This window comes from Phacochoerus africanus, chromosome 11 (assembly GCF_016906955.1).
Source record: "Phacochoerus africanus isolate WHEZ1 chromosome 11, ROS_Pafr_v1, whole genome shotgun sequence".
Classification (NCBI taxonomy): domain Eukaryota; kingdom Metazoa; phylum Chordata; class Mammalia; order Artiodactyla; family Suidae; genus Phacochoerus; species Phacochoerus africanus.
In genome coordinates this window covers 36,807,377-36,831,281 of record NC_062554.1, presented here as the reverse complement: position 1 = coordinate 36,831,281, position 23,905 = coordinate 36,807,377, and the positions used below count along the sequence as shown (strand labels likewise).

Genomic DNA, 23,905 nt, shown 5'->3' with positions numbered 1-23,905 from the left:
CTACCAGCAGGAGCTTATGTTTCCAGACTCCCCTCCAGGAGAGTTCAGGACGCCCCTTCCCCAGGTTTGGGTAAAGGCCTCTTTGAGATATAATGAGGGAGACCATATGGCCTGGGTTTGCCAAAGACAGTCTTAGGTTTGCCCAGGACCAGCCGTCCAAGTGTAGTTATTAATTCCACTCTTTTTACTCTCTAAAGTATCTTGTTTGTATGGTACCTTACATGGTCACTTAAGGTAATAATAAAAGTCAATAAAATCAACAATGTATGATATCTTTTCTATAGAAAAAAAAAACATGCTCCAGCTTACAACTGAATTTGGAGATATAAAGTATGCAATCAGAGACTGTCTGTATTTAATAATCCCTTTTTGGCCTGGTATCACTGATTTCTAGGCCTCCCTCCTAAATTTATTTTGTTTTGTTTGACTGTTTTTCCTTTAAAATGATCTTGAAATATCCCCCAAAGTTTACTGTGCCTACCAATAAATAGTACGCTATAATTCTACTATATTGTTGTTTAATAAGTATCACAGTGAAAATAAGTGACTTCATTACAGAGTTACTATTTCATTCACTCACTCATTCAATACTGAGTGTCTACTATTTGCTGTGTATTAGTCTTGGCGTTGGTGACACACCTGTCATGGAGTTCACATTCTAGTGGCGGTAAGACAAGCAACAATGGAGACAAGTAAAGAGTAAGAGAGTGCGGGCTGGAAGGAGGTGAAAGGAATAAGGAAGCAAACCCCACAGCTATCTGGGGTACGAAGGGCAAAGGATATAATCAGCCGATGTGAGGAATAATGAGGAGGGCCGGATGTGAAAGGAGTTAACAACAAAATGGGGGGAGATAAGATCAGAGATGGAGCTGGGAACTAGATCATGTATGGAGCACTTTGCAATTTTGATCATGAAGAAGACAGGTAAGCCCGATGAGGGTTGGGTTCTGAATAGGGAGTGATATAATAATGACTTACTTTTGAAGGCTCTTTCTGACCACTATACTAAGAATAAACTGAGAAGCAGAGGAAGGCAGGAAGGGTGAAAGAAGAGAGACAAGCGCACTGCTTGTAAGGATATTACAACTAATAATTCATGCTAGAGATGATCGTGACTTGGATTAAAGACATAGTTTTTGTGAGGTGTTAAAAAGTGGTTGGATTCTGGATCTACTAAGAAAGTTTTCATTTTTAAATTACTTTAGCTTTACAAAAAATTTGCTAACATAGTAAAGAGTTCCCATGCAATCCTCATCCAGATTTCCCCAACTCTTAGCATCTTGTGGTATATTTATAACAACTAAGAAACCAACACTGGCATACACTATTTACTAAGCTCTAGACTTAATTACTATGAACTAAACTAAGACTGTACCAATTTTTCTGGATCTATTTTTAAGGTAAAGTCAACAGGATTTAACGATGAACCGAGGAAGAAGAAGTCAAGGGTATCTCCTAGGTTTCACCAGAGCAACTGGAGGATGGATTGGTCAGTTTCTGGGTTGAGGAAGAGCATGGCAAGAAAAAAATCTGACAGAAAAAAAAATCTGAAGTTTGTGTTTGGCTATGTTAAGTTTGAGATTCCTTCTAAGTATCCAAGTGAAGAGGTAGGTCCAATACACAGGTGTGATTATAAGAACATAGGTTTCAAGGAAGAGTAACGTATAAGATTAAGAGAGAACTGCAAAAATTGCTTAATTGTATATGATGAATATAAAAAACTAAAAATGATTTCCAGGTTTCCAGGCAAGAAAAAACAGGTAAATGATGACAGAGCAGTTTGTCAATTTTAGCTTTCTCCTAATTAATATCCACATTTCAACATAATTCTCTACACTAAAGCTAAAAAATCTCAGTAATAACTTTTTTAAAACTTAATACATTTTTTAAAAAGTATTATTTTTTAAAAAGAATATATATCAAGCTTTTCTTAGTAAAAGAAAAAATTATTTTGGCAAATTATAGATCAGAAAAGTACAAAATTGATATTTTTGAAGTTTACCTATATGCAAATATGTTCAAGCACTCATTTTTTTCATTTTTGTGTTTCAGACTTATATTGATAATCTTTAATCTGTTCAGAGTAAAATTGGAGCAAGACTTATTATTCTTTTTTTTTTTTGTCTTTTTGCCTTTTCTAGCGCCGCTCTTGCGGCACGTGGAGGTTCCCAGGATAGGGGCCGAATAGAAGCTATAGCTGCCGGCCTACGCCAGGACCACAGCAACTCGGGATCTGAGCCGTGTCTGCGACCTACACCACAGCTCACAGCAATGCCGGATCCTTAACCCACTGAGCGAGGCCAGGGATCGAACCCGAAACCTCATGGTTCCTGGTCGGATTCGTTAACCACTGCACCACGACGGGAACTCCAAGACTTATTCTTTTAATGAATTTCAGAGGGGGTAAGAAATAAAAAAAAAAATGTTAATGAAAGGTTATCAATGCAAATAATAATCTATAACAAAAAGAAATACAGGCATATCTGTAACAATTCACACTTGACAAAAGACCTGCTGACATGTCTTATTCTAAACAATATGTTTCTGAAGTTTAAATATCAGTATTTCCAGATTTAAACATTAAACAATGGAAAATGCTTTCTCAATTCAGTTCCTTCCAAAGAGAAAATGAGTGATGAAAACTATCATAGGCCATGACAGAGCATAATGGCAATTTTATATCCTGTCCTTGCTGGGTAAATGAGCTGGAATTTTACAACATAACCAAAAGCCTATCTTACAAAAGAAAGAATCATAGTTTAAGGATGTATAAAAGTAAATTCTTCAAGCAATTATTTTGGTTTTCCTTTAATTCTGCATCTGGCCCCTCCTCTCCATTTCAATCACTCTCATTGTCTCTGGCCCAGACTTCTCCTTCTCCTTCTCACTGATCTATCAGTCAGAAAAACTGAGCTTAATTCCTAACTGTAGCTTTAAACTTGAGACATCTATCTACAATCTAACCACAATATACCCCTCTGGCTTTACCTCCTCCTAAAATAATCTACTTTCAAGTCACAATAGACCAGTGTGTATCAGACTGCACATCTTAACTCATCAGTGAACCAGGAAGCCACTGAGTGGATTCTGACTATAATTTTTTTAAAAAGAAAATAGAGGAGTTCCCATCGTGGTGTAGCAGAAACGAATCTGACTAGGAACCATGAGGCTGAGGGTTTGATCCCTGGCCTTGCTCAGTGGGTTAAGGATCTGGTGCTGCTGTGAGCTGTGGTGTAGGTCACAGACGTGGTTTGGATCCTGCATTGCTGTGGCTGTGGTGTAGGCCGGCAGCTGTAGCTCCAACTGGACCCCTAGCCTGGGAACCTCCATATGCTGCAGGTGTGGCCCTAAAAAGCAAATTCAATCAATAAAAATATAAATAAAAAAAGAAAATTCTGAGTATATGACACATAGTAAGGGTAAGTATTGTTTGGTGAAACTTATCTTTCAATGTTGTGTATACATGTTACCAGGAAGAGACGTAAACTGTTTCTTTTCTTTCTTTTTTTTTTTTTGTCTTTTGTCTTTTTTGTTGTTGTTGTTGCTGTTTCTTGGGCCGCTCCCGTGGCACATGGAGGTTCCCAGGCTAGGGGTTGAATAGGAGCTGTAGCCACCGTCCTACGCCAGAGCCACAGCAATGCGGGATCCGAGCCGAGTCTGCAACCTACACCACAGCTCACAGCAACGCCGGATCATTAACCCACTGAGCAAGGGCAGGGATCGAACCCACAACCTCATGGTTCCTAGTCGGATTCGTTAACCAGTGCGCCACGACAGGAACACCCGTAAACTGTTTCTTACTCTAGGATCTAGACGAAAAAAGTATAGGAGACCCTATAGTGAATTACTCACTCTTTGTGATCATACCTTCATGATCTTCAGTCATCTAGCCTTGCACTCAGACTGCCCTTCTACCTAAACTTTCTGGGTATCTTTTCCTTATCTGAAAAATGGAGGAACATAAATAGCCATCTTGTAGTGCTGCTATGAACAATATGTCAAAGTCCTTTGTTAAAAAGTATTAAATGAGATGAGGCACCAAAATAGTTCTTCTGCCCTTTTTTCTTTGCTGACTGTAAATCCCTATGACAAGGTGTATGACAATGTAAGAATCACTGGAGGCAAAAGAAAATGAACCCAGTGAATATCAAGTTGTAGTATCTATAGAATTAGGAGTTTCCTATTACCTTGAGTCCCAAGCTACTATTCATATGAAAGAGGCCTTTAAATCAAACCATATATGAAGGGCTGCCTGAAGACAGACTGTAACTTAATATTTCCTTTACAGTTTCTCATGAGCAGGTTAATTCTATCTTGGAATGATGAGGGCTCACAGAGAGTGGGCCCTCAGGAAATGCAGGTAGAATAACCATTAAATCTTTCTAGGATCATCCTACTGCTAATGATGGGCCCCTCCTCAAAATCTTCAGTGCATACCTCACATTCCTGAATCAGCCCAAATCTTTAACTAGGCATTTGAGATTCTCTGCAATCTACCAACTTTCTCCAGCTCTAGCTCCTTTTGTTACTCCTCTTAGGTGCCAACACAAACTGAGGGACCCTCCCAAATCAGACGCTTCCCCAACGGCCAAGAATGCCAAGAATTATACTGGAATAATTACGGTCTCTTGCTGTATTTCTATCACTGGTGATGACACTACACAGAACAGACAACATACCTGTAAGTGATACTTGGGAAGGTTAGAAAGGAGCTAAAAATGATAGGGAATATTTTATTATCTCTTGAATAAAAAAGGAAATGAGAAGTAAAGCCTAAAAGGGACATACAGAACTTCAAGACCGAGACACTTCGAGCTGTTTGACAAATTTGCTCAAGGATACACCGTGATCCCCTGGCAGCACAGAAATCAAATCAGGTTTCCAGACCACTCGATCCTCTAGGTCAGCATCAGTTCCACCTAACAAACCAGAGCCACTTTCTCCCAGTGTGGTCACTGATAGGACTCTCTTCCGCCAGTACTGAGCTGAAAAACACAGGACTTACATGTGTACATGCCATGGAGAGGCCAAATTCTGGTGGCCCTCGTCTTTTACAAGTCTCTAGACAATATACCTCTCACATTCTCATTCCCTTATAGCCAGCATTGGCTCAGAGATTGTTCATGAGGTTTCAGGGCAAGAACAAAAGGAGCTCTTTCTCTGATGTCACCCTTCATACAATCAAACACACTAAGGGAGAACTAGAACCGCTCATGCTGGGTTACAAACTGATTCAAGAGATTGAGCATGCACTTATCCAGGTACTTCAAGTAGAACAACATTCCACCCACAGTAACATAAGCCAAACCAAAAATGGAAAATGAGATGCTTATTATCAGCACCTCACAGTTATAAGCAAGTATAAAGGTACATATCTAGATTCAGGCCACTGGCTCTTAATAGGGTGGTGGTAGTATCTTAACTAAACACATACACACTGCATGAATGCATGCAAATAAACCCCTTCCCAGAGATTCTGATGGGAGGAGGGTGAGGATGGAAGAGGATGGAAGAAGCTAGATATGTGCATTTTGAGATATCTTTCAGTGATTTGGACTTGATATATTCCTGTCTTGACTGAACCACTGACTTAGATCCTGGGTAATTTATAATTTAGGCAGAAATATGCCTGAAAAGGCAACATATAATAATATTAGAGTGATTCATAGCTCACCAAGCCCTCACACATTTATTATCTTCATAAGAGACCTGGAAGGTTGACAATGCGGGCAACATCATGCTGTTATTCTAGGGAATAGGAAACTGAGGCTCAGGGGAAGGGTGACTGTCATGGATTTCAAAGATTACTAGCAAGAATTGTACCTGTTTCTTCTATTTTGAAATCTCATGCTTTTTTGGGAGAGCTCTAACAGCCTGGCAGTTAATGATAAAAGCTGACCTTAAACCCCAAATCTATGATCTAACACTACTGATGAACTCACAGTACAGACTATACTATCAGTCAATCTTAATTTTTTCTTTTGTTTAGAAATGACTTAATATTTTTTCTTCCTTCTTTCACTTTCTGTTATCCTCAAAGGAACATCAAAAAAATACCATGTACCAGCTGTACTCAGAAGGGCAAAAATCTTAGGATTGGATGTATGCCAGGAGGCAGCAATCGATAGCAGTCATGTTTAGAATTTAGATGAGACTCATGTTAAAGCAATTCAATGAGGCTGAAGCCCTATGACAATACACTTTCTACTTTTCAAAGAAAGCTGCACTAATACAAATACATGGATAAGCTTGAGAGTGTGTATCATTTCTAACTGAAGGAAATGAGATGACTTTAAAAAATCAAAATCAAATGTATCTAAAGTAAGGGGAAAACTGATGTACAAAGCTGAAAAATCAAGATAAGTAAAATAAAACAATTGGTCTTAATTCTACCAGTGATTATCTTACAGTTCAGAGATAGACAAGCAATAAGTTTCCTGATAAAGGAAATTTTGGATCATGTGTACATTATTTCTGCAGTGTTTTCCAAGCGTAACATTTGATCTGGAATTGCAAGAAACGTACTTCCTTAAGTAAAGCTAAAATGAGGCTACACTAACAAAAAGAGGCTACAGTAAGCAAAACTATATGGAACAAAAATAGACGCATGGATCAAAGAAACAGAAACAGAAAAGAGAGCCCAGAAATAAGGCCACATCTATTTGGCAAATTAATTTACAACAAAGAAGCCAAGAATATACACTGAGGAAAAGAAGCCTCTTCAATAAATGGTGTTGGGGACAAATGGCAGTTACATGCAAAAGAATGAAAATAGACCAGAGTTTAAATTCTTTCTAAAAGATTCTGTCTCAAATTAATCTGGTATAGCATTGCAGGTTTAAAAGCAACAAATATGACTTGTTTTCTTTCATGGTCTAACTACATTTTAATAAGGCTGCAATTATTCAGGTAACCAATCCATATCCAATGGCATCAAATATAATATTCAATGTGACACTGCCAATAAAGTAGTTTTAGCAGGATACACTGATTTGGTCAATCAACAAATATTTGTGAGCAAGGTACTAGATGACAGAATGAAGTCTCACAACGCTGATGGAGGTGCCATAATCAGCAGGCAAGGTGATAAGCATCATGACCAAACTACCCTAGAATGCCCTTCTACTACCCATAAAGTACAATTCACATAGTTTTGTATATTTGTCTACACTAAACATTGAAGACCTCTAAGTTACAAGAAAGGAAGAAAGAAGGAAATCAGTATCACATATTAGGACAGCTCAACTTTTAAGGTTATTTATTATATTCAAGTATTCTAAAGGGATTGTGATTTCCCAGTCTAGAAATAGAGAGACAATCACTAAGAATCATGACAGAACAATGTACAAAAAGTACAGTGGAGCAGAGAGGAATGTCAACTTGGACAGCACTGGGTATCCCGGTTACACCCAGAGTTTGGCAGAAATTTAAATGCGTGTGATGCAACTCCGGTGAATTCTATGGAGCCCTTTGATGGATTTCAAGGGCCTGTAACTGGCATAGCATTAACATGTAAATGTTAACTTTAAGAATAAATACACCTACACTTCATTGATGTATTCAATAAATATTTATGAGCATGTATTACGTGCCAGCTATGGAAAATCTCAGTTGCTGCTCTCAGGGAGTTTACAGTCTACGAATAGAGAGACAATCACTAAGAATCAACACAGAACAATGCACAAAAAGTACAGTAGGGCAGAAAGGAAGAAATGCCTAAATCTGCCTGAAGGAGGCAAGAAAGGCCTCAAAATGGAAATGGTGCAAGGAGGAAGAAGCAGCTAAGGGAGGACATGCTAGGCAGAGGGAAAATTTGTGTGAAAGTAAACAATACAGGGCAATTTTAACTGATGTCCATAGGCTGGAAACAATGGTAAATTATTATAGTGAAGTTTTATAAAAAGCGAAAGGAAATGAACAATACTGTTTCTGCCAATGGTTATGCAATGAACTATTCTCTTTTTTAACCATAACTATAAAAAGGGAACTAACTGTGGACAAGAAAAGCAATTTTAGGAGAAGAAAGTATCTACTAGCAACATCTATTTTAGCTTTTAAGGCTCTCAAATGTGAATACTCTTGACTGCCTTGGAAATGAGGTGACAGTATGGCCTAATGCTAAATTGTCAAAGCTCTTTTAGAGGGCAGTAATGTAGATTTTGAGTCTGGGCTCTGTCCTATCTGAGCTATGCGATCATCTTTTTAAGTCTCCATTTCCTTATTGAGGAATGGAGATAAGGCCAGTTACCTCAGAGCATTGTTTGTGAGGATTAAAGCAACAACAATGAACCTTTCCACAGAAAAGAAAATCAGGCGTTCCCTTCGTGGCGTGGTGATTAACAAATCCAACTTGGAACCATGAGGTTGTGGGTTCGGTCCCTGCCCTTGCTCAGTGGGTTAAGGATCCGGCGTTGCCGTGAGCTGTGGTGTAGGTTGCAGACGTGGCTCAGATCCCACGTTGCTGTGGCTCTGGCATAGGCCAGTGGCTACAGCTCTGATTGGACCCCTAGCCTGGGAACCTCCATATGCTGTGGGAGCGGCCCAAGAAACGGCAAAAAGACAAAAAAGAAAAGAAAAAAGAAAATCATGGACTTGGAGAATAGACTTGTGGTTGCCAAGGGGGAGGGGGAGGGGGAGGGACTGGGGTGGTTGGGGAGCTTGGAGTTAATAGATACAAACTATTGCCTTTGGAGTGGATTAGCAATGAGATCCTGCTGTGTAGCACTGGGAACTATGTCTAGTCACTTATGATGGAGTATGATAACATGAGATAAAAAAATGTATACAGATATGTGTAACTGGGTCACCATGCTGTACAGTAGAAAAAAAAATTGTATTGGGAAAATAACTATTAAAAAAATAATAATAACAACAAAAATAAATAAATAAAAGCAACATCTACAAAAAAAAAAGCAACAGTGTATGTGAAGCCTTTAATTACAGTATTTGTAACAGAGGAGGCAGTCAATGAATGACAGCAGCTACTAATTACTATTATGCTTATACACTGGGCATGAAAGTTATATCCCAAATTATTGTCATTATCAACTCCTAGTATACCAGAGGGAAAAAAGGTCTACCCTTTTTGATATCTTTTGGTATAAGTTTAACATTGATGCTACCGAAACTTTCAATTTAACAGTAATAAGTTTTGAGATTGTAACTGACAGTAGTATCAATAATGTCATTTTATTATATTTTTAATGTGACACGTTAAATACAATAAATCTAATTAGACTATATTCAGTGCTCTTTGGTATTCCCTCTATTGTTATGCAGGGGTTGAAGGCAGAAATGAAAAGCACACACATAGTCATTCAGAGACCTTGGGTCTAGCCCTGTTCGCTGTTATTTAACTGGGAAGAATCTCCTACTCATCAAGGGACTCCACTTCTTCATCTGATACAGAATGATTTGGAATATGGGTTTTCTCTTCAAAAATTTATACTCTAGGGGGAGGTAGGAATGTAGAGCTGCTGTTTAAGGGGCACAGAGTTTCAGTCTAGGATAATGAGAAGGTTCTGGGAATGGACAGTAGCAGTGGTTGCACAGTAATCAGGAAGTAATTAATGCTACCAAACAATCCACTTAAAGATGGATAAAACAATACATTTTATGATATGTCTTAAAACAATACAGAGTATTTTAAAAGAATTTTAAAGTCTGTGGTTTGTATGCCTTTAAATAACTCATTCATCCACTCATTTATTCAAGTATTTATTAATTGCTTTTTGTGAACCAAGCACTGTTTATAGGAGATAAAAAGAACGAGACTTAGAGCAGAGGTGGGAAAACAGACACAAGTCCAAATAAATGCAACAGACTATGAGATGTCCTTTAGGAGGCTGGAGTGGGAGTCCTTTATATCAAGAGGGTCAGAAAAATCTTCATAAAGGAAAAACTCATAAGTTGAGTGTTAAAAAAACAGCATGTATTAAACATGTGGATGATATGCATGTTCAGCACTATTTCTTCTCCCATATTTGACTTTAAGTCTTCACGATTAAAAAAAAGGACAATCTCTGACAGGGAACACTGGGAGCACCTCTTAAATAATCCAAGATGGTTACAAGTTCATATTTAGTTATCTCCTTCTTCATTATCACCAAAATAGAAAGAAAGGAAAAATTAATAACCACTACATTAATCTCCAAGCAAACCAAACCAAACCAACACTAGAATCCCAATAAAAGCTAAACCTACTTGGCTTTTCATTGCTAATTCAAGAAGATATTAAAGGGGAAAACATGTCTTTTAAAAGATTCAATGTTGTTTATTTAAGAAGCAGAAGGACAGAATAATGGGTCTTATTTTAGCACTAAAAAAAGGTATTATTTGAGTAGCTTGCTTAGAGAAATCAAATGACTCATTGAGGGCACCATTAAATAAGTGATTGCAGCAGTACAGCAAAAGGTGCCCTGGAAGAGTTCAGCCCCTTCAAATGGGAGAGCAATTTACTCCCAGCGAGCACCTTTACTTTCCCTGGGAATTTGGGACCATAAACAAACTTATGTTTCCATTATCTTGTTTTTAATTTTATTGAAAGCTGTCTGGTTTAAAAGAAACTAATCCTCTACAGCTCTTAAAATCATAAATATATTAAGAACAAAGAAAGAGACCAGTTAAATTTCAATGTTATAAAGTGCCAAAAAAGATAAAAGGGGGGAGAGTTAGAGGGTTGTATGAAACACATGGAATGAGGAGGCATTTACCCCAAAATAAAAAGTATTAATTTTGTGTCAATTAATAAAGCACTGCCAAAAAAGAAAGAAATGCAAAGGCTAAGACAAAGAAAAGCTGTGAATGATCATTACCAACATTCATCAATGTCTATTTGTGGCTCTACAAGAAGAGATAATCCTTTAGCAGATAAGCATACAGTAAGATGTGAAAGGAAAAAGGTAGATACTCAAACATTGAGAAAGGCTGAGGGCCTACATGAGGAATTGTGTTGAAACAATTCATACTTATATCTCAGCTCAGATGAAGGGGCCACCCAACAATGCAGACACAGTCTGCTTTCCCGTCTTATTATGGTGTTCTCACCTTGCTCAACTTACTTGCTATAATTAATTTTCTATGAATAATTGTTAGCCCATGTACCATACATCAGGTTTGTATTATAAAGAAAAAAAAATAAAGGCAAAAAGTAACATACAGAAAGAGCACAGGGCAATAAGAAAAACAGGGAAGGAGGATTCAGGGAGCCTGAGGACACAGCACTTTTGTGATCAAAAAAGCCAGTGATGATAGGTAAGTCATTTGTTTGCTCTTAGCTTTAAGTTATTTGGGTAATTCAGAGAAGTTGAGAAATGATGGTGGAATAGAAGGACTCTAGCTTACCTCCTCTCAAAAGTCACAAATAACTGCTGAACAACCATCAACAAATAAGACTGGAAGCTACCCAAAAAAGATAGGTGACACCAAAAGACAAAGAAGGAGCTACAGTGATATGTTAGGAGGGGGTGCTTTTACAATGTAAATCTTGGCATACATGCTGGGTGGGTACCCACAAATTAGAAAATAAGTATATTACAGAGGCTCTCCCACAGGAGTGAGAGTTCTGAACCCATGTCAGGTTCCTGAGCCTGATGGTCTGGCATTGGGAAGAGGGGCCCCCAGAGCATCTGGCATTAAAGGCAAGTGAGGCTTGAATGCAGGAGCTCCACGGGCCAGGGGGAACCAGGCCACTCTTAGAAAGTGCACACAAGGTTTCACGTGCACTAGGTCCCAGGGTAAAGCAGGGACTCTTTAAGAATCTGGGCCAGACCTACCTGCAGGTCTTGGAGGGTCTCAAGGGGAGGCAAGGGTCAGCTGTGTCTCACTATGGGGGCAGGACAATGGAGGCGGAGGAATAATCAGCATCAGCTCCTTTGGAGGCTGCCATTTTAGAAAAAGCTGGCCCAACCCAACAGCATGCAGGTACCAGTGCTCAGAACCTCCAGGCCAAACAAAAAACAGGGTGGGAACACAGTCCCACTCATCAGCAGATAGCCTGCCTAAAGTCCTCCCAGGTACATAGCTGCCTCTAATCACGCCAGTGACACAGCCCCACCTACCAGAGGGACTAGACTCAGCTCTACTCACCAGTGAGCTTCCCATCAGGAAGCCTGCCACAAGCCTCTTATCAATTTCACCCACTCAGGGGAATACACGAGAAGCAAGAGAGGCTACAAAATTCCAGCCCAGATAAAGGAGACAATGAACACAGAAAACTAGACAAAATGAAGTGGCAAAGAAATACAGTCTAGATGAAGGAACAAGACAAAACCCCAGAAGAACAACTAAGTAAAGAGGAGATAAGAAATCTGCATGAGGAATATTTTAGAGTAATGATAGTAAGGATGATCCAGGATCTCGGGAAAAAACTGGAGACAAAGATCTAGAAACTATAAGAAATGTTTAACAAAGAAGTAGCATATTTAAAGGAAAAAAAAAAGACTGAGATGAACAAAAGAATAGTTGCAATGAAAAATACACTAGAAGAAATCAACAGCAGAATCTATCAGGCAGAAGAATGAAGGAGCAAGATGGAAGACAGACCAGTGAAAGTCACTGACATAGAACAGAATTAAAAAAAAAAAAAAAAAGAATAAAAAGAAATGAGGACAGTCTAAAAGAAGTTCCCATCATGGCTCAGGGGTAACGAACCCAACTAGTATCCATGGCCTCGCTCAGTGGATTGAATATCTAACATCACCATGAGCTGTGGTGTGGGCTGCAGACACAGCTCAGATCTGGCATTGCTGTGGTTGGAGCACAGGCCAGCAGTTGCAGCTCTGATTGGACCCCTAGCCTGGGAACTTCCATGTGCGGCTCTTAAACAATAATAATAATCAAACTCTGGGACAACATTAAATGCAGCAACATTTGCATTATAGTGGTGCCAGAGGAAGAGAGAGAGAGAAATGACTGGAGAGTGAAGAGATAGTAGCTGAAAATTTCCTTAACATGGGAAAGGAATCACTCACTCTAGTCCAGGAAACACAGAGAGTCCCATACAGTATAAACACAAGGAAAAACACCCCAAGACACATATTAATTAAACTGACCGAAATTAAAGACAAAGAGAAAATATTGAAAGCAGCTAGGGAAAAGCAACAAATATTATACAAGAGGACCCCAATAAGGTTTTCAGTTGATTTTTCAGCATTTTGGCTGCAAGCCAGAAGGGAGTAGCACAATATATTGAAAGTGATGAAAGGAAAAAACCCACAACCAAAAATACTCTATCCAGCAAGGCTCTTACTCAGATTTGAAGGAGAAATCAAAAGCTTTACAGACAAGCAGAAGCTAAGAGAATTCAGCATCACCAAACCAGCTTTACAACAAACACTAAAAGAACTCTCTAGGCAGAAAAGGCCACAACTAGAAACAAGAAAATTACAAATGAGAAGGCTCACTAGTAAAGGCAAGCATAGAGTAAAGACAGGAAATGATGCATACTCAAATATATCAAAACCAGCAATCGTGAGGAGGGTACAATGAAGGATATTGGGAATGCACTTGAAATTAAGAGATTAGGAACTTAAAACAAGAGTGTATATATACAGACTCTTATACCAAAACATCATGGTAACCACAAACCAAAAATCTACAATAGATACACAAACAACTAAGAAAAAGAGTTCTAAACACAATGCTAAAGATAGTCATTGAGCCACAAGAGAAGAGAACAAAAGAAGGGAAGAAAAAAGACGAACAAAACACATTCAAAACAATTAACAAAACGGCAATAAGAACATACATATCAATAATTACCTTAAATGTAAATGAATGAACTGCCCCTTCCAAAAGACATACAGTAAATGAAAGGATACAAAAACAATACCCATAAAAATGCCATCTACAAGAAACCTACTTCAGTTCTAGGGACACATATACACTGAAAGTGAGAGGATGGAAGAAGATACAGTCCATGCAAATGGAAATCAAAAGAAAGCTGGAGTAGCAATACTCCTATCAGACAAAACAGACTTTAAAATAATATTACAAGAGACAAAGAAGGACAGTACATAATGACCAAAGGATCAATCCAAGAAGATATAACAATTGTAAATATATATGCACCCAAAATATATAACAAGACTGCTAACAGCCATAAAAGGAGAAATCAACAATAACACAATAATAGTAGGGGACTTTAATACCCCACTAACAATAATGGACAAATTAGCCATACCGAAAATCAATAAGGAAACAAGCCTCAAATGATGCATTAGACTAGACGGACTTAATTGACATTTATAGAACATTCCATCCAAAAGCAAAAGAATACACATTCTTCCCAAGCACACTTAGAACATTCTTCAGCATAAATCACATGCTGGGCCACAAATCAAGCCTCAGTAAACTTAAGAAAATATAATAATATGCATCTTTTCTGACCACAATGCTATAAGATTAGAAATCATAAGAGACTACTACAACAAACTACATGCTAATAAAAGGACAACCTACAAGAAATGGGTAAATTCGTAAAGGTACCTACCACTATACAAGACTGAACCAGGAAGAAATAGAAAATATGAACAGACCAATCACAAGTACTGACATTGAAACTGTGATTTTAAGTTTCCAACAAACAAAAATCAAGGACAAGAGAGATATGCAGGCAAATTCTATCAAACATTTAGAGAAGACATAACACCTATCCTTCTGAAACTATTGGAAAAAATTGCAGAAGAAGAAACACCCCCAAGCTCATTCTATGAGGCTGCCATCACCCTGATACTAAAGCTAGATAAAGATACCACAAAAAGAGAAATTATAGGCCAATATTACTGATTAATATAGATGCAAAAATCCTTAACAAAATACTAGCAAAACAAATACATCAATACATTAAAAAAAATCATACACCAGGATCAAGTGGGATTTATCCCAGGAATGCAAGGATTTTAAATATCCTCAAATCAGGCATCAAATTGAAGAACAAAATCATATAATCATCTCAATAGATGTAAAAAGCTTTTGACAAAATCCAAGACCAATTTATGATAAAAACCCTCCAGAAAGAGGGAGCCTACCTCAACTTAATAAAGGCCATGTATGAAAACACACAACTAACACATTCTTAATGGTAAAAGCTGAAGGAAGATTTCACTAAGCTCAGGAACAAAACAAGGACATCTACTCTTGCCACCTATTCAACATAGTTTTGGAAGTCCTAGCAACAGCAATCAGGGGAAAAAAAAAGGAACCCAAATTGGAAATGAAGACATAAAGCTGTTGCTGTCTGCAGATGACATGATACTCTACAAAGAAAATTCTAAAGATGTTACCAGAAAACTACCAGAGCTCATCAATTAATTCAGTAAAGTTACCACAGCCACAGCAACGCCAGATCCATGCCGTGTCTGTGATCTACACCACAACTCACAGCAACACCAGGTCCTTAACCCACTGAGCAAGGCCAGGGATCAAACCCACAACCTCACGGTTCCTAGTTGGACTTGTTTCTGCTGTGTCACAATGGGAACTCCTGGTTTTAAATGGCACATTGAGTAACCTGGGGGCTCTTGGGAGGTGCACATACCCACCCCAGCCGTCGCTGCTGCTGCCATCACTTCAGGACACAGAAGGTATTTGGCCAGGATCTAGGCTCCCATTCTGTCTTCAGTCAGAGCAGCCCCGTTTTTCGCTTTGTGTACACTGATGATCCAGGAATACTTTTGTTTGAAATAATGGTTCTATTTAAATACATACAACCATAGATACTAGTTATTTTTGAAATACCCAAATAAATTTTTTTTAAGTTTTATTGAAGTATAGTTGATGTATAATGTTGTGATAATTTTTGTGGTAAAACAAAGTGATTAAGTCATACATACATGCACATCCATTCTTTTTCAGATTCTTTCCCATATAGATTATCACAGACTATTGGGTAGAGTTTCTGTGCCATTTAAAACTGCTAGAATAGATGAGTGACTATTTCACATTCTTACATATCATGGACCAGGGAAAGCTCATAAAGATTTTGAAGGGCTGCCATTACTTTGCCAAGTAAAGAGGATTTTAAAAATCATTATTATTATTTCATAAATGAAAGGATATTCCAGCACCAAAAAAACTAGAAAGAACATAATATCAAAAGAAATAAGTTTAGCTTTACTTCATGAAACTACCACTAGCCAGAGCAAAAGATATTGTAAACCAGGATCTGGCGTTGCTGTGGCTGTGGTGTAGGCCGGCGGCTACAGCTTCGATTAGACCCCTAGCCTGGGAACTGCCATATGCCTCGGGTGCAGTCCTTTAAAAAAAAAAAAAAAAAAGATATTGTAAACCAATAGATTAGGAAAACCCAGACCATCTCTCAAGTATATTCAAATTCTAAAATTAAGCAACTTCTTTTTTTACTATTCTGAAAGAACTAACCAAGACCACTGTAGGTATCTAAGAAACTATTTTCTAAGACTACTATTTCTTAAGTACATCAATAACATACTCCAGAGTCACTAATTCTTTTAAAAAGCAATTAAAAAAACAGAAAGATAAAGTTAAAATTTACAGTGGGTATATAACCTTAACCTCAAAATGTACAATACTATTTTAATTATTTTCATATCACTTTTCCCATGCCTAAAAAATTAAGAACTATAAGCATCATCTGTAACATACTCCAAGCAACACTTAACTTTCAGATGTTTAAGTACCTCTAAGCTGTTTCCTACTCTTTGCTCCTTCAAATTCAGAGTTCAGTTTTATCAACCATATACTTTATTTTAAAAAGTTCTACTTTCTTTTCAAGAGTAGCACAGTGCTGAGATATTTCTGAGGATCTATTTCCTCAAGTTGCAGCACTGTTGTTCCTTTTCGTTACATTTCTGTAAAATCCTTCCCGCCACCAGAGATTGGTACAAGTACTTGAGACCATCAAAGTAATATGAGGCAATCTAGCCAGATAATGAGGTAAAGCTATATTTCCCAGATTATATAACCTTCATGAATCCAAAAAGCAATGTGGTCTACTGATCATTGCTATAACTACTTTTTCAGATCTCAGTTTAAAGTTTCTAACTTATAAGAACATACAACATCCTCTTAGCTTAAGAAAAAGTCAAATATTCCTTAGCAGTTCAAAATATTTCTCTGCTAAAGAAAGTTTTGATACACAAAGACCTCTATCTCACAAATCACTAGATATTGGATATCCTGAAAACTTTCTTAAGAGTCTCAACTTCGTATCTCTCTCTACCTCCTGACACTGCATATAACATATTCTAGGCAGATCTTAGATCTATCTTTTAACAAGAAGTTATATCAGACTTCTCAGAGGTCCATTCCAACTTTACTTTACTGTACTCCAACTTTAAAGCAATTTTTCTTATGAATACTTATTATGTCAGGGAAGAGATAACTACCAAGTATCATTTACAAAACTGAAAACTCACAATATCATTAAGGCTTCTCTTTTCTGGGAAGTAGAGATAATTTCCTCAACTTTTAAACCAGCACTTCTTTTTCCAATTTTTAAACCAACCGTCTGTATCTTCTATGTTCCTTCTGTAATGTGTTGTTTGCTGAGTGAAGCATAAAACAAGGTAGAAAGACAGCTCCAAGTCTCTCTTTCTCATAATTTCAGTTTCTATGCATTGATTTCTCAAAATAGCTACAAATGGGTAAGACGACACTTCCTGGTATAGAAAGTCTGCAAATACCACTTTCTTTGACCACTAAGACAACTTGTAGGTATAGGTTCAGTGACTGAAGGATGCTCTGGATTGAAGCTGACCAGAAGGCCTCAGAAGGCAACAGTCAAGTCACACAATGACTATGTTTAAACATATTAAAGAGAAGAAAAGGTTTCCTCTAAAACTAAAGAGAAGAAAAGGTTTCCTCTAAAACTAAGTCATATCCATCCTTTAAAATATGAGCATGTACACACACGAAGACACACACAAACAACAGGAAAACCTGATAATTCATCTCATATATTTCTTCTCTAGTATCACAGCATTTTGGGCCATCAGTTCTCTACCACGTCCCCCCAGCATTTCCTGGGTCTGTTTCCAAAAAGCCATAAGAGCCTCCACTCCAACTTTCATTTGAGAACAAGCTGGGTGTGAAGAAGTTAGTCCGAGCTAATTCCTCAGGCTCCATGAGTCAGCCTGAATCTGTCATTACTGCCAGCCCTTGGTGTTCTGAGGAATGTTTGGGTCCTGGCTGTACCCTGTTCTCTCATCCCTCTGCTAACATCCCTTACTTACCTGAGGCTGCTGTCTGAGCACTCAGACAAGGCTGTGCAATGGACCAGCTCAACCACTCACGAGCCGTCGTGAAACACAGCCTCTGCCTCCTGAAAGCTCCTGGCTGAGCAGCAAAGCCATGTCAGCTGTTCTTCTCTTTGTTCCCAGTACAATCCTCAGTGGTTATACAGAAATGAGACAAACCCCTCGACAAGGAAGTCTTCCTCTTTTCTCAGACAACAGAAAACAAACACACACAAACACGGGAGGGCTGTGGACAGAGGGGTCTTGCTTGAGGAGTTCACTTTGGTTCCTCCCCAGGAGCAAACTTAACCCTGACGGGCTTTATAGGTGTTCATTTCCCAGCTGGCGCAGTATCAAAACTAAATACATACATCAACTCATAGGGAAATAAAAGAAGAGGCACAAGAGGCAGGCTCAGAGGTGAAAGCAATTTCTTATAGCTTAAGCCACTCTGATAGGTGAGGCATACAGTATAAACAAGCATTAAAAATAAACCAGATTTGGAGTTCCCATCGTGGAGTGGTGGTTAAAGAACCCGACTAGGAATCATGAGGTTGCAGGTTCGATCCCTGGCCTTGCTCAGTGGGTTAAGGATCTGGCATTGCCGTGAGCTGTGGTGTAGGTCGCAGACGCGGCTCGGATCCCACATTGCTGTGGCTCTGGCATAGGCCGGTGGCTACACCTCTGATTAGACCCCTAGCCTGGGAACCTCCATATGCCGCAGGAGCGGCCCTAGAAATGACAAATAAAAATAAAAATAAAAAATAAAAAATAAACCAGATTTAGTAATATACCCAAATTTGCACAAACCACACAAAGGAAACACAGTAACAAGGTTTTCTTTTGGCTCCAGATTGAATTTGTGATTTTATATTTCATGTGCAGAAATGAAAGCTTCTTAGTAAAAATAAAACAGGTTTATTTTAATAGTGAACATGCAATATTCACAGATATCAAGTGCTTTCATCAGATTTAAGATTTTCTTCTTAAATTTAAAATTTTCCCCAGTGGTCCCTGAGATCTCATGTCTATGCCATGACAGTTTACATCTGCATTTTAAAAGCAAATGCAGACTCTGCCACCTGATTTAGCAGTCAGGCTGTATACACTGCAGCTCTCGCTTTTCAGGCACCTTTGAAGACAGAGTGATATTTAATACTGAAAATATAAGCAGTCTTTTCATCTTACTCTGTAGAGTAATTGCTTCCCACTTCAGAACTATAGCATGAGTTATCATCTCTGACTTGCTAAGTGCCAGGGTCAGCATGGAAAAAAAAAACGATAAAGAACATTATGGGTTTACTCAAGGGAGTCGGATCTTTGCTAACTGCTAAGAAGAAATCATGGCTAGGCAGGCATAGCACAATGAGATACAGCATGAGAAATGACACACATTTCTGGTTCTAGGACATCATTTCTACTAAATGTCCTTAGAATGCAGAAGCTGAACCTTCCTTGGTGTCAAACGCATCAGGTAAATATTAAGGTTGCACAGGGATGATGGTGTTTACAACTCTACATATATTTGAAAGAAACTGAGCTTTATACTTGCTGAAAATTTGTTTACAGAATATAGTGGCGATGGGAAATAGAGAACACTTTCCCCTAGATTCTAGGAGCTGAAGTGACCAATGCCTTCAGGGTTACCTGCTATCAAGTTGGTTCATATCAGCTGTCTCCCATTGGAAGATGACATATAAAAATTCCTCTGAGGCCTGGCCTACAGAGTAAACCATCTCTTAGACTTGATACGCACAAAATAAAATGAAAGAGATGGCACGGGTAGGAGGGCAAAGTCCAATCAACAAATTATGTATTTTCATCCTGCCTCACAGACGAAAGAAATGAACATGAGAAAGTAAATGACACACATTCAGCCTTAAATCCAATTCAAATGTCATGATGCATAAATAAAAATAAAATAAAATACATATGGGAAAGAAGAGTATTTAAATTTCACAGAAGGTTACAAACAATTTTCTCACTAAAATATAAACTCTTACCTTTGCTTGTCTCTTATTTGCTTCTCTTCTGGCTTCCCTTTCCTTCAATCTTTTCTCCTACATGAAAAGGGGGGAAATTAGTAACATATAAGCTTATCTAGCAGCTACAAGTCATACTATACACTCAAAATCATTTTTCTTAAGCCAACTGATCAGGGGTATTCATTTTTCAATAGATACTAAGTACTTACTATGGGATTAGCATAATTTCATAAACTTTAAATAATGTGGCAAACAGATCTGGAATCAAATTGCACTTCTACCATTTAAGAGCTGTGCAATTTTGATCAACATAGTAGCTACCTCCATTTCCTCACCTAAACATGGAGATAACAAGAGTACAGATTTCATAAAGTTGGTATGAAAATTATATAAAATAACATAAATGCTCAGCACAATGTCTGACATATGACTAGTATATAATGTTGGCTATTAGAATTAAAAGAAAGAAATGCAGTGATGATTATTTCACTTTCCTCTAAAAGCATAATTTATTAAGGACATGAAATTCTCATCCTTGGAGTTATTAGAAAAGTGGCAGTATTTTTCTCAGAAAAACAATGAAAGATTATTCTTATAAGATGCTATTTTACTCAATCGCTTTATAATTTCCCCATTAGTTTTCCAGTGCACAGGCAGAAAATGCAACACTACTGTTTTTCAAAATAAGAAAATAAATATGTATAATAATGAAATTCAAACAACAAAATGGAGCTAAAGTTTTTGTTTTAAATTATAAAACACCCCTTCAAAAAAAAAGGGTTAAAACAATAAAAAGGCTATTCTCAATCCAAAATTCATAGCTAACTACACACACATATATATATATTAATTTAATGAACCATTCTTTCAATGGTAACAAGTCACTAAAGAAAGAACAAATAATTTTTTCACAAAGTAATATGAAATTGCAACCATGATTTACTCTTCCATTAAATATCCACTAACGTAAGAATTAACAAGTTTTTTCAGTCTGGACAATTTATCATTACCACCATGCTTTACTCATGGCTTTCTCCAGATTCAAGGACCAGCTCTACTACATACTCTGAAGACAGACCTGAGGCTGCTCTGTTGCTCACAACATTGAGAATGAAAGGCAACTGTTATGATACAAACTATTCACTTACCAAGGTTTATAAGCCCCTTTTTAATAAAGTGAGAACATCAATGTTAAAAGTTTCAAAGGGGGTTAAATACTAACTGATGCAAGGAGGAAGGAAGTCCACAGAACTTACAGATTCAGTTTTTACAACTTCAAGGAAAGATAAATTCTAAGTGAAACTAATAAAAATTCAAATGGCAACTGTGAAGATGTCATATCCCTAAATAACGCATAATGTTAAATTATTCTGTTACGTGATTATTATTCTTTCTCTACCCTCATTTTGGAAAGAAAAAGTATTATGTTGACTTCCAGATAAAACATACAACTAAGTCGGCAGGTAAAATTTAAACAATGTGCAATTAATTATTCAGAGAAACATTCTAACGATTACTTGTAAGTTCCCATATCAACTAGCTGGAAAAGGAAAGGTGAAGAAGATTTGTTCATTGTCAAAGAGCTTAATAAGTGAGAGATTGATCTCAAACATGGGTCTTTGTGTGCCAGAAGTCCAACATTTCTTTCCAACACATTCTAAAAAAATTTAAAAGTCAGGATTTGGAGACCTTAACATATATGACACCTTTAATAAAAAGAAAAACAAAACACCTTAGTATTACTTTAACAAGCATCCAATGAATGCAATACTTATTAAGACACTCTATAAGTGAACTGGTTCTTTACTGAGCTTCAAAGAGTTGTTCTGTCACTAAATAATCTCAATGTGTTCTCAACTGTGGGAGGGGAAAAAAGTTAGTGGATAGCAGTTTTGTTTTTTTTGTTTTTGGTCTTTTTGCTATTTCTTGGGCCGCTCCCGTGGCATGTGGAGATTCCCAGGCTAGGGGTCCAATCGGAGCTGTAGCCACCGGCCTACGCCAGAGCCACAGCAACGCGGGATCCGAGCCGCGTCTGCAACCTACACCACAGCTCACGTCAACGCCGGATCGTTAACCCACTGAGCAAGGCCAGGGATCGAACCCGCAACCTCATGGTTCCTAGTCGGATTCGTTAACCACTGCGCCACGATGGGAACTCCTGGATAGCAGTTTTTAAACACTTGCACCCAAATTTTTCATAAGAGTTGGCACCAATTACTGACTCTCTATGAGTATCAGCAGACTACAAAACAAGTGAATGTAGCAAAACAACAGTAATGAATTTAAAGCATCTGATCATAATTATGCTTACTTTAACAGGTAGCTTTATTCAGTTCGTGTATGCATGTGTTTGTAATTTTCTCTCTTTTTCCCCTTTCGTGCATACACAATTTAGTTCCATTTTACACAAAAAATAATTTTTCATGTTTGGAAGGAAAAATTAAGCAAAAACAGTATTTTATATTATTCTACAAAGATCACAGTGACTTAAGCGTTGTACTGCTTAAACTAATTTTAAAATTACAGCTACATGAAACATCAAATAACTAGAGAGTAATAAAACTGTGCTTTTATTAATATATATCTGTCCCTTAGCACTTTATATTGTTATTTTCTTATTATCAGTAGTATCACCGAATTATTAAATATCAGCACCGGGCTAAGTGTTGTACATATATTTTTAAATCTATGCAACAAAACTTTTGAGGTATTATCATTCTATTTCATAGATGAAAAAATTGAAGAGTAAAGTGGCTGAGTAACTTGCTTGATATCACAGAGCCAGTAAATGATAGATCTGCGACTAAAACTGGGTCTATCGAGCCAACACCCCCAACTCCTCAACTCCAGCACACGACTGTAACCTCTTTCTCTTCTCCTTTAGAAAGCTTACTTAAGCTTTGTAGTTGAGCAGTGTTTTTTATCTTATCAATATGTTTTAGCCAAATGCTGCATTTCCTTTTATTACTAATGGCCTGCTAACATGTGGGCCCTTCATCCTGATAGCAATTTTTTGCTGATAGCATTTTAAGTGCATTAATTAATGAATTTTTGCCTGTCTCCTGTACAGTAAAAACAGATAACTAACCACATTTAACAGTCACACAAATTGTTGTTGTAATTACTCAGTAACTGGCCTTCTCCCAACACACTAGAGTATCTGAAAATGGCACTTCGAAGTTCCAAAGAATAACATCAACATGCTCACTTCAGAAAAACTCTCTCTAACCAAGTAAAACACAATCTCTCTTTGGGGGGGCTTTTCATCTAGCCCTTTTAATCATAGCCGGAAAAAACATATTGGCAAGTTTCCACTACTACTGAACTCCAGTATTAATTCATTATAGCAATGAAGAATATATTAAATTTTGAATTTAAATTGGCTATCAGAATTCACATGTACATGCAAGTGGAATTTTTCCTTTTAAAATTTCTACCACAGTCTCAGGTGGATGAGGGACATTCAAAACCTTTAAAATATCAAGTGGGAGTTCCCGTTGTGGCGCAGTGGTTAACGAGTCCGACTAGGAACCATGAGGTTGTGGGTTCGGTCCCTGCCCTTGTTCAGTGGGTTAACGATCCGGCGTTGCCGTGAGCTGTGGTGTAGGTTGCAGACGCGGCTCGGATCCCGCGTTGCTATGGCTCTGGCGTAGGCCGGTGGCTACAGCTCCGATTCGACCCCTAGCCTGGGAACCTCCATATGCC

The 23,905-nt window shown here is 37.8% G+C and overlaps 1 protein-coding gene across 1 annotated transcript in view; it reads right to left on the bottom strand.

Annotated features, from left to right (window-relative positions):
* Positions 1-23,905, bottom strand: part of DDX10 (DEAD-box helicase 10) — a 266,513-nt gene that overhangs the window by 79,697 nt on the left and 162,911 nt on the right. The window contains exon 16 of the mRNA XM_047752198.1: positions 20,219-20,275. Within this exon, the coding sequence (XP_047608154.1) occupies positions 20,219-20,275 (57 nt within the window). The remainder of the gene's footprint in view (positions 1-20,218; positions 20,276-23,905) is intronic.